The following is a 12,141-nucleotide window of genomic DNA, read 5'->3' on the forward strand; positions in this document are numbered from 1 at the left end:
CATTTTTATGACATAGCAATCTAGAGAAAATGTGTTAATTTAGCATTGCTTGCAGCTTTTATTTTTTCAGGTATCCCCAAGCTTTTATGAAACCTACTAATAATCTAAAAACAAAGTCAAAATAGTAGTGTTTAAGTCAAATGATAAATTTATCTTAAACCATAACATTAATTATTTGAAAGATTAAAAAATACCTTTATATTACGAATATTCTACATAATGAGAACTTGGAAAAACCACTATTTAAGTTTTAGAACATATGTAATGTATTGCAACAAATATATTGGAAACATGATTGTTGTTTATGAATTACTAATAAAAACAAAAATTAACACATTTTAATTTGACAGTTCCTTTTAAAATCTTTTGAAAGATTATTTAATAATCATACCACTTTTTAACAAACTCTTAGGATACTAATTTTATTCAGTTTAATTTTCTTTTTGTGAGGTAACTAAATTTTTCTGTTAATCTCAGCTTGGCTGTTGCTTGATATAATGCATGAGCATGGTGTTAATGCAGGCTGAATAGCTTCAAATAATCAAAATTTATTACAGCATAATTATTGCATTCATTTGGGAGGTAAGTAAATTCTCACTGAAACCATTGAAGGAGAATATTGATGTGCCTTAATGTTGAGTGGTTTGCCTGTCAGACCATGCCTATGTCTGGGATCCTTGATTCTTTACTGGTGATTTGTATCCTGTGATTTAGTGTTAATTAAAGATTTGTATAACTTGTTTTTATAGGCTAATACCCTTAATATTCTAAGGTAAAATATTAAAAGAATACTGTTAAATGTTTAGAAGTTAAAACAGCAAAGATTCCATTTTCTATGTCTCTGTTATTCCATTGACTAGAAAATTCCATCTTGAATTATTTCTAAACTATTTCTAAAAGTCTAAATCAGTTTCATTAAGTACTTATGTGTTTGAATTTTTGTTATATTTTCAGTGAAAATGTAGTTTTATATATAGCTAAAAGGCCAGTGGTACTGAAGAATCTCATGAGTTGTTGCCTTTAACTAACATTGACTCTATGATATTCTTTTTTTTTTCTTAAGATTTTATTTAACCCAGAGAGAGGGAAAGTGGGGGTGAAAGACAGGGAGAGAAAGATTGATGTAAGAGAGAAACATCCATCCACTGTACCACACACATGCCCCCGCCGATACCAGATCTGCAACCCACGTATGTGCCCCGATCAGGAACCAGTGACCCTTTGCTTTGTGGGACGATGCCCAACCAAGCCACACCAATCAGGGCTTCATCATGATATTCTTAAAAAGCAAAATAGAACAACATAGATAATTTTCTATCATAGTCTTAGCTAAATCGTGGGCTCATTTATAAGCAGATATTACATCCTATAAGTCAACATTTAGAGAGAGAGATAAAAGCAGAGATAGCTGTACAAGGTCATTTTTGTCTCACTCTTCCTATTGTTTCCTCACTGTCATAATAAGATTCTTAGTTATGTGTGTGTTTTTATTTGTAGTTAGCCTTAGATCTTACACAATGAAAATTGTACTTATTTAATAATACTTTACTTTGTTATTACTAGTTTCTTCACTAGTGGAAGAAGGAGAGAAACAGACTAAATTATTTAAGCCATCAAAAATGTCTGGCAGAGAATCTGTCCCACCAACCTCTTCCTCACCACCAGTAAGCCAGGAGTCACTGACAGTCAAAGAGAAGTTCATCCCACCTGAGCTCAGTATCTGGGACTATTTCATAGCCAAGGTAATAAAAGTGCTGTCCAGATCAATATTTATGTGTTAAGTGGAAATGAAAGTGTTGAAAATGAGTATAATTATTGGTGCTTCCAAATGTTTTCCCACCCTGGTTTAGAAAATTTCTATTTTATCAGGCCACATTACCAAAAAACATACCTTAAAATAGTTTGTCTATATTTTCATCCAGTTTTTAAGAGAGTTCTCTGATAAATTATAATTTTTACATTTTAAATAAACTTCTTATTAAGGTGAAAAGATAAATTAGTCAACACCTTAATGCCAGTATACAATACCTGTTAGTAATTAAGGAATCAAGACTGTAAGAAGTTCATGTGCCATCTATATTCTTATTCCTTTTCTATACTACAGGCTGTACTACATTGTTCCAATATATACAAATTTCATTTACCACTTTTAATGAAATAATATCGGTCTCTCATCAACATGGTTCAAGTTTAAATTTACCACAGTATATTAAATATGAGTAATTGCATAAAGTACAAAGTTCCCTACTAGCTTTTCAGTCCATAAATTATAATTAAAATTAACAAATGCACTTCATGATTAGAAACTAATCATAGTAGTTCTTCCAAAGCCTGACAACGATTGATCATTTAGTGCCTGTTACTCAGTTCATAACAGTCAGAAAAAAGGATGGTATCCTGCCTCCTTGTCCCCCAGGATAAACACAAGTGACATTTTTTTAAATTGTATAATTAGAAGAGAGAATTGGCTAACATTGCTAAAAATGCAACAAAAACAATGGAAAAGTAAAAGTACTGGAAGTGAAATTCAAATCAAATGTAAAGTTATAGAAAAATTAGCTAGCTTTGGGATTATTGACATTGCTATCATTCAGGAGACTGTTGATGTGCAGCCAGAGCAGTCTAGTGAAGGCCAACTTATCAGCATAAGTGAGGAAAGCATGACAAAAGGATGAAGATGTTCCAGAGAGTGATATTAGAAGAAAAAAAAACTCCCCATTAAAGGAACTCTGGGTCATATTTCACAACATTGAAAGCACAAAACATAAAATGTTGGAAGCTGATACAGACTTAGATGGGAGTGTGCCAATTTGCCAAGGATTACAAAAGATTCTTGCTTTGTGTCCTAAATTATACAGTTAGAAGGTGGCAAGTGCTATTCAAAGTAATCGATGAATTTTTTACAAAAAATAAGATATTTTAATTCTCAATGTTTCTAATACTTTAATTACAGTGTACAGAATAAATACTAGTTTTACTATATTTTAATTTCCCTAATTGACTGTACGAGTTTCTCATGCCTTGACAAATATTTTGTTAGTCACAGAACATTCGTAATTTTCCATTCATTGTTAAGATTGCTTTGCATGGCTTCAGCTTGCATAGTCGTTTTACATTCCTGCACTACATGCAAAGCAAGAACTGCTTGCATATATCTCCTCCTGTGATCAGCCAAATTCTTCATATCCTCAACCTTTGGACATTCTCCTTACTGCCTTGAATTAATTGACACCTTGCTATTTTCTCTTGACACCCATGGCCTTGGCCTGTTGAGCAACTGCTTTTATTGTTCTTGTATCTTATATGCTTCAGTATAATAAAGAAGGGCATTTGAATTTCCTCTTTCCTCATGCCTTTTGCAGAATCATTTACTCATTGAACAAATGTTTCTTAGCACTTCATTTTATATGGGAATATCTATATTTTATCTTCATTTTTGATGCATAGATTTGCTGGATGCAAGAGTCTTGATTAGCAAGGTTTTTGTGTTCCTGGATCTTGTTAAATTTCTGATTGGTCTGCTCTTGCCCCAATCTGTATCATAGCATCAGGACAGTTGAGATGTTAGCCTTCCCTAATTGTTTACTACTGAAATATCTGTTGTTTTTGATAGTGTCACTGGGCATGGGATTTTTATTGAAGTCAGCTTTCTCCATCCAAGAAGCAGAGTTCTTAGTCCTCACGAACTGCCCTTCTGGTCCTGGTAGAACAATTGTACCACCGAGGGGCAGGAGTGGGGATGAGGGTAGCCCCTGGCCAAAATACCAGATTCTTACTTTTTAACCAAAGATTGAGTAGATTTTTCCTGAAAATTGCTTTATGTGTTACATGCATTTGGTCAGTTTCCAATATCTTTAAATTCTTTTTGATAATTTTGTGCAGTTTTAGTATTGCTTTTTAGTAGAAGACTTACCAACCTCCTCACTCAGCTGTTCCAGAAGTTCTGTCCTTCCTACTATGTTTCTTTGTTAGGCTTCTCTAGACACAAGATTTTATAACTTTTCAAATTTCCCACATTTCTTCCACCCTCACTCTTAACCAATGACCTCATCTCTTAAGTTTATTAAAATAAACAGGATCAGACAAACCTCTTTTATCATCCTACTAATGAAGGTATAAATATATTTCCTCCCATCTTATTCTTTCCTCCTGTTATTATGAAGAATTCATCCTATCAAAGATCCAGTTCTGTTCTGAATCCCATCTTGCTTTTTCTTCTCTGTTCTTTGCTTTGACTTCACTTTTCTCCTCTATTGGCTCCTTTCAGAAGTACAGAAATATGCTTTTCTGTCTCCCATTACAAATCCTGCTTTGACCCCCAAATTTTACAGATGTTATCCCAGTTTTGTTTTCTATTCTTATTTAACTTTTTTAAACTATATGCTATCTGCAGGGACTATGTTCCAGACCCCCCTTCCCCAGCACACACAGTTGAAAATTCATGTACAACTGTAGTCAGCCTTCTGCATATGCAGATTTCCAACCATAATCTGTATCTTCAGTCTTTCAACCAGATTGAAAATACAGTTGACCTTGAACAACACCAGTTTGAACTATGTGTATCTACTAAAAACCCCATGTCTCTTCTAGTTTTTTCCCTAATCTTACTGTGTATTCCTTCATAGTCTCTATTCTTCATCCCTTTTCTACCTTACCTGTGAATCTTGAGCTTAAAGATTTGGGTTTTGGTATTTATTTTCTCCAACACTACCCCCCTTACAACCAAAGTCCTCTTGTTTTAGTAAATTGCATTTTTTTACTTATAGTTGGTCAAACCAGAAACCCAAAAATCATCTTTTTCTTGTATTTCCCTTGCTCTCTAGATTTATCAGCAAACATATCAATACTTTCCCCCAAATATACTATGAGTCTGTTATTCCTCTTCATCTCCATCACTAACATCTATATGTAGACTGACAATTCATGCATTAGTTACTGATATCTCCATTTCTACTCTTGCATTTGACTTTTCTCTCATAAATTAAGGTATAAATCTCAATGCCTGTCCTCTACTTAAAAATCATTGGTGGCATTCTGTTACACTCTGTATACTGTGACCTATAAAAGCCCTACCTGACCTGTCACCTTCCATACTCTTTCCACCTTTATCCCAACGCATCCTGTTATTTTTTTATACTGAACTTTTCCCCATGTCAAAACCTTCCTGTATACTATTTCTATTGCTCAAAATTCTTTTCTTCCCTATTTTTCTTGCCCTTTATATCTCACTTAAATGCCACTTTTCACAGTTGTTTCATGATCAGCTCATCTCAATTTTTGTTAATGTTCTCGATCCCAATGTCTTTTTTCCTTTCTAGCATGATTTGCCTATTTTTCTCATTAAAATGTCAGCTCTATGAAGGCAGTGACTGTGTATATGTCTTAAAAATGTTTACATCAACTGTGCTTTTTACTTATTTTTAAATCTTTTTAATTTTACTTATTTTTAAAGAGGGTAAGGGAGTAAGAAAGAGAGGGAGAGAAACATCAGTGTGTGGTTGTGCACCCTCTCCTGGGGACCTGGCCCAAAACCCAGGCATGTTCTATAGACTGGGAATTGAACCGGCAAACCCTTTGGTTCCCAGGCTGGCACTCAGTCCTCTGAGCAACACCAGTAAGGGCTCAAGTATGCTTTTTTAACACAATAGATACTTGATAATTTTTTTGTTGAATGGATGAATAAGTGAGGGAATTGTGTAAAGTGATGTCAAAGACATAGAATGTTAAAAAAAAAGCAGCAGCCAGTTGCTGGTTTCACTTCTTATAGTGAAGGATACAATAATTGGATAAATTGCTAATATTGGACTATGTAATTAAATGGATTAAATCAGAAAGTTGAATGGTAAATTCTGTAACTTTTTCATTTTAGCCTTTTCTACCCCCTTCCCTAAGTAGAGGAGAATATGATTCAGAGGAAAGTCTGGACAGTGATGACGATGATGATGATGATGATGATGTTTTAGATTCAGATTTCCATCTCCAAGAGCATTCTAATTCAAATTCATACAGGTATGGAATACTTAATTTTAAGCTTAAAAAATCATGTTATATATAATGTTTTTTTAAATAATGCATGTGAAATTATAGGCTTGGAACTTAAAACATACTATAATTCAGACTTCTTTAATGAAATTGGTAAATTCCTTTACTTAACTATAATTCCACAGTTACTTTTTTTATTTTCCATGAATGAATGACCTATACTTTTTATCAGTCCTCATAAATACTGCAGTCAGATTATTCTTTGTTTTTTGTACCCTGATATAAATTAAATAAACCCTACTGTTTCAGCCTAGAAAATGTTTTTTCAGTAAAACACTAGTATTCTAACATCACTGATTAATGTTTCAAAAATGACTTCCACATATGATAAAAATCATAAATGTTTAAAATGCTTACCCTCAGTGAGCATTATTCTTACATGTAGAAGTGATGATATGTTTGTTATCTTGCTTTTATTAGTATGTTGATTATTTCTGAAAGGTATATTTGAGATAAAACAAAATATTAAGACATGATTTGTTAATGGTATGATAGAAGAATATAAATTTTTAAGGACCTACATCCAAGATTACTCTATCCAGCAAAGCTATCGTTTAGAATGGAAGGACAGATAAAGTGCTTCCCAGATAAGGTCAAGTTAAAGGAATTCAACATCACCAAACCATTAATATATGAGATGTTAAAGGAACTTAGAAAAAGAAGTTCAAAACTATGAACAGTAAAATGACAGTCTTTTGCTGTTGTAGATAATGCATATGTGAGTAGCTGCACGCAAATTTTTTGTTTGTTTTTTTGGATGTATATATTCTGGGTAAGTTACTAGTAGCGGAATCATTGAGTCAGGGAGTGGTGGTATACTCTTCTAAATCCCTAAATAAGTATTTAACAGGTCTGTTGCTTTATTTTTAGTTGGTCATTGATGCGCTTGGCAATGGTACAGTTGGTACTCAACAATTTGAAGACTTTCTATCCCTTTGCAGGTCATGATCTTGCAGGTAATTTAACATGAATTAATAGTCATTGCTTTTGATTTACTATTTTGTATTTTTTCAAATAATGGAGAAAAGTCTAATAACTTCCTATGATAGAAGATAGGTTTCTGTTAACCAAATCATCTGTCTGTAAATAATCTGTATTATATTGTTAGGTACTCTTAGTAGGACAATATCCAAGAAAGCAGGGGATGTGAACCTGAAATGATTGACTGTATTGAGACTGTATTTATAGCTATAGCCAAGGTATTGAGAGATTTTATACCGGTAGACACGTAGAAAACTAAGTAAATGCAAAAATTTAGTGATTATTAACTCCAAAGGAGGAAAAGCTTGTACAGGAAACAAAAGTGCATGATAGTATACCAGGTGATTCAGCTGTCATCCATATTTAAATATAAATATTAAAAAGGAAAGATTAAAATACCAATGTAACAAAAAATTATGTGCTTATATTAGAGTGATGGAGAGAGGAGTTTATATTCATATTCCATAGTAGTATATCAGAAGATCAATTCTAAAATCAAGAATTCACAGTATAAGCATGTTTAGATTTTTGTAGGTAAGTAAGAGGAATCACTGAAATTTGAGGGTGGGGTTAGGATTCAAGAGTATGAAAGTGTAGAACTGGAAAGTACTGAGTTTCATAGTATTATGTAACTTTTAATAACTTTTGTGTATTATTTTATTTTCTAAGCAAACCTTAGTTATATGCCATGCAGAAATTGGACTGATACAAAGTTTTAAAGCAATTAATTTTCTTCCCAGATATACTTTTATAATATTCAGGTACTTTTTTTCATGTTAAAGTCAAAAAGCAGTGATTGACATAGCAGTCATTTAAATCATGTCATAAATATTATTCCAAGTACTAGTAGTAAAGCTCTAATGCGATTTCAACTTAGATGCCCTTTTTTTCTTTAGTCCTTGGCCACCTAATTATGTCGAAATGTTACACAGATTTATGACATTCCTTTTTTAGTTCTCTAGATTTCTGTGCCTGCCTTTGTTCACCTCTCCTCTGCCAAAATGTGTTAACATCTCAGTCATACTTACAATTTACTGCAGAAGATAAATGCGGGTCAATTTTATTTTCTTGTTTTAGAGCTTCCTGTTTGTTCACCACTTTGTCACGCAGTTCTAAAAACTCTTCAGTGTTGGGAGCAAGTTCTTCTCCGACGACTTGAAATCCATGGTGGGCCACCTCAAAACTATATTGCAAGTCATATTTCTGAAGATAGTTTGTCTGCAGGTCCTGCCATTCTCCGCCACAAAGCTTTGCTGGAACCTACAAATACTCCTTTCAAGTAGGTTTTCCTGTGGATACTGTTTTTTAACTACATGAGTGTTTTCTGGTAGTATTTAAACAAAAAAATTAAGTCCCTTTATGTTTAATTTGCTGTTCTAAGCTCATATCTGTTGCTTTGTGTGATGCATATTGTAGTACAAAGGTTTGTAAACATTTCCTGCAGAAGTCCAAATAAGTAAATATTCTAGGCTTTGGAGACCTTATTAATCCTTGTGGCAACTATTCAACCTTACCATTGTAGAGTGAAAGCAACTATAGACAATAAGCAGTAGGTGAATGGGCATGGCTGTGATCTGATAAACTTTATTTTAAAAAATGAAAGGCATACTGGTAGTTTATCAGGACCCACTCTCAAGCAGTGCTGTTGAAAATAGCCAGTTAGCGAACAGATTTGCTGTTTGAGGAGTGAAGTACACCAAAAAGTAAAACAAGTACAGTACTTGCTTCATCAAAGTCTCGCTATAAAAAATATTAACTGAACTCAACAATGTATTTAGTTACTTAATAACATAGTTAATTTACATGTTTTTAACAAGCTCTTACCTCATGCACATCAGTGACAGACTTCTTGGACTGGTAATGTATTCATAGATAGCACTTGGAATAGCTCTGCTTATAGATCTCTTCTAGGGAGCATAATTATTATATTCCTAGGTTAAAGGTCAGCAAACTGTAACCTCCTGGGCCAAATTCACCTCTCATCCTACATTATAAAGTTTTATTGAATGGCAGCTACAACCTTTCATTTTAATATCACTTCTGGCTCCTTTTCCACTTCATTGGCAGAGTTGAGTAACTGTATGAGAGACCATCTGGCTTACAAAGCCTATAATATTTAGTATGCAGTCCTTTAAGAAAAAGTTTGCTGATTGAGGCCCTAAATGATCTGGTCTGATTTTAGTTAATTATTATGATTATAAACATTTATATAATACCAAGGAAATGTGGTCAGTTAATCAGAAATCTCTGGAGTGTGTAATTAAATATACTGTCTCTCTGTAGATCCAAACACCACCTGGCACTGTCTGTAAAGAGACTTTGGCAGTACTTGGTGAAACAAGAAGAAATTCAGGAAACCTTTATCCGAAATATATTCACAAAGAAAAGGTGTCTAAATGAGGTTTGTATAAGTTAAATCCTGTTTATTATTTTATTATTGAAGTCTTTTGTATTATATAACTGTAAAGAATAAGTTGCTTTTATAGACTCATTTTTTATCATAAGCATATCTTAAGCAGGTAATATATAGAAAAGTGATTGAAAAGGAAAGAGAGGGTCAGTATTTTCTTAAATCTATTTTATTTAAAGTAACTAATTCAGATGTATTTGGGACTTGTTTTCCCCCAAAAGGTATTGTTTAAGATTCCCTATCTTTGTTTCCTGTTTTGAGCTGTCATGATCACCAGTTTAAGAGAAAAAGTAGAAAGTTCCCATGATTTCCATGTAACAGTTAAGTTTACTTTAGAAGTTTAATTGACATTAGGTTTATATACTGAAAATATGTCAAGTATGTACATTTTCTTTTTACCCTATTGATTATGCTTCTTAATTAAATTTTGCAGTCTATAAATAATACTGTAACTGGTTGATTACACCTTGATATTATAATTATAATGATTATTTTTCTCAGTTTGGTGCTACTAAAAAGATTCAGTTTGATGATATGAGAAACTTGCACCTGAATATAAATTAACATTTTGTTTCCTTCATTGAGACAATTTTGCTATTAAAAAAATATCAGGTAAACTAAAGAGTGGATTTAGTGATATACTTAATTCCTTATCTTTTTTATGGACCAGTAACAAAGAGTTCAGAACTGGCTACTGGTCTGTAGATAAGATTTTGAGATGCACTGAAGTAGTCTGACAGTAAGCTTTGTACCGCTTTTGATGGGAAAGGAAGAAAGGAAGGTATTTCAATTGGGTAAATCAGGAAATAGAATGGCTTCTTAATAGACAGGTTAGCACAGAGCAACCTCATCAAAAAAAAGGAAAAAATCTTAACCTCATTAAAAAAAGGATAATTACATATATTTCATTGTCTCTCAGTTTAAGCACTAATTTATAAGAGGCAATTGCACATGCTCTTAATTAGTATTTGCCTGTTTATATAAATATATTTGATTAGCCAAGCAAGGAAACAATATATAATGTTTTTCTTAACTTTGAAGACTATTGACATGTACACTTTAGTGTAACATTGAAATCTAAGCACATAATAAATACAATAGATACAATACAAATGGAAGTATTTCTATATAACCTTAAGTAATATATATATCTTATTTAGAAAATGAAGTACCATTAAAACAGTTTAAGCAAATTTTTGGATGAATAAAGTTATAAAAATGAATGTGTCAAACTAATTAGCATATGTTTACTGGTAAGGTAATATTACTTATTTTAAATATATCTTTGCCTAAAATAATTTATTACAAGTTAAAGCATTCTGACAATAATGTATAAAGCACTGCTGTATTACTCTGTATAAAATGCATGTGAGTTCTGACTGGTGTTGCTCAGGTTGAGTGGCATCCTGCAAAGCAAAATGTTGCTAGTTCAATTCCAGGTCAGGGCACATGCCTGGGTTGCAGGCCCAGTCTCTGGCTGGGGTGCATGCAAGAGACAACCAGTTGATGTTTCTGTCACACATTGATGTTAAAAAAAGTTTTACTGTGCTTGTTACTTCTTTGGTTTCTCTAATGTACCTTGTTATATGAATATGCACATTTGGCAAAACAAGTACTGTTATTTTTTTTAAAAAACATTGTCATATTTGATTAATATAGTTGTAAAAATAAAAAAACCATTTTTCTGCCTCTAAATATTTAGTGTATTTGGGAAATGAAATAGTTCTCAAAACAATCAAAAGACTGTGTGCAACTAGATTGTTTAGTTAGAATTCAGGGAGTAGAATGACATAATGAAGGCAGAATGAGTAAGGCAGAATAGCAGATAAATGAGTAAAGTTATTTTTGTATTATAATTATTTTAATCAAAAGAAGTAATATGAATGTTGGACTAAAAACTTTATAGTAAGCTAAATACAGGGTCTGGCACAAATGATGCCAATTTTTTATTACAAAATTTTTTATTATAAAATCATAAGCATGTAATTCTGTAATATAACAATATCACACTGAAGCACACTCTGTGACATTTTAGGTGAATTGTTCAAATTAAAAATTATTACACCCATATTATTACCCCACCACCCATACTCAAGCAGGTCTTACTTCTGCTGGATCCTGTATTTTCTCCATAGATTATTTTATTTAATCTGCAAAATGAGTATAATAAATTTTATCTTGCAGTGTTTTAACTGGTAAATTTAATTACTTTAAAAACTTGACATAATTAATGCTAGTTATTAGAAATGCTATGTTACCACTTTGTTCTGTTCTTGAGGTGATACTTTTAAAGGTAATATAAAAAGGAAAATTTTCTATAGTTAAACATAGATTGAATAGAACAAAATAAAATATGAACTTTATAGAATTGGTATAAAATTATTTAATCTTTACTGGAAAGTTGACTAGCTTATTTTTGTTATTAACAATATTACTTGCATTCCCTTTTTCAAAATAAAATAATGATTATACTTAAATAGTTAAGTTCAAGTCACTGATTTTTTAGATGATTAGGAAATAGATACATGATAAATCCTGTACTTTGGATGGGAGATGATAGAGAATATTTTCAAAGCACTGCTGTTTTCTTTATGCTTTATAGTATATTTGAAAATGAAATTTTCTGCATCTGATGTTAAAATTCTGGTGTATCTTCAGATCTTTCTTTTCCTACATAATGTAGTTTGCCAATACATGCATCTTTAAAA

General features: G+C 32.2%; 1 protein-coding gene across 7 annotated transcripts in view; it reads left to right on the forward strand.

Annotated features, from left to right (window-relative positions):
- The window catches only part of DMXL1 (Dmx like 1), a 168,612-nt gene that overhangs the window by 105,399 nt on the left and 51,072 nt on the right, over positions 1–12,141 (forward strand). For all 7 annotated transcript variants that reach the window (XM_053665319.1, XM_053665318.1, XM_053665316.1 and 4 more), the window contains 5 exons: positions 1,564–1,742; positions 5,870–6,009; positions 6,913–6,998; positions 8,101–8,302; positions 9,307–9,424. In XM_053665319.1, the coding sequence (XP_053521294.1) occupies positions 1,564–1,742; positions 5,870–6,009; positions 6,913–6,998; positions 8,101–8,302; positions 9,307–9,424 (725 nt within the window). The remainder of the gene's footprint in view (positions 1–1,563; positions 1,743–5,869; positions 6,010–6,912; positions 6,999–8,100; positions 8,303–9,306; positions 9,425–12,141) is intronic.

This window comes from Artibeus jamaicensis, unplaced genomic scaffold, assembly GCF_021234435.1.
Source record: "Artibeus jamaicensis isolate MK-2021 breed Jamaican fruit bat unplaced genomic scaffold, CSHL_Jam_final contig_402, whole genome shotgun sequence".
Taxonomy (NCBI): domain Eukaryota; kingdom Metazoa; phylum Chordata; class Mammalia; order Chiroptera; family Phyllostomidae; genus Artibeus; species Artibeus jamaicensis.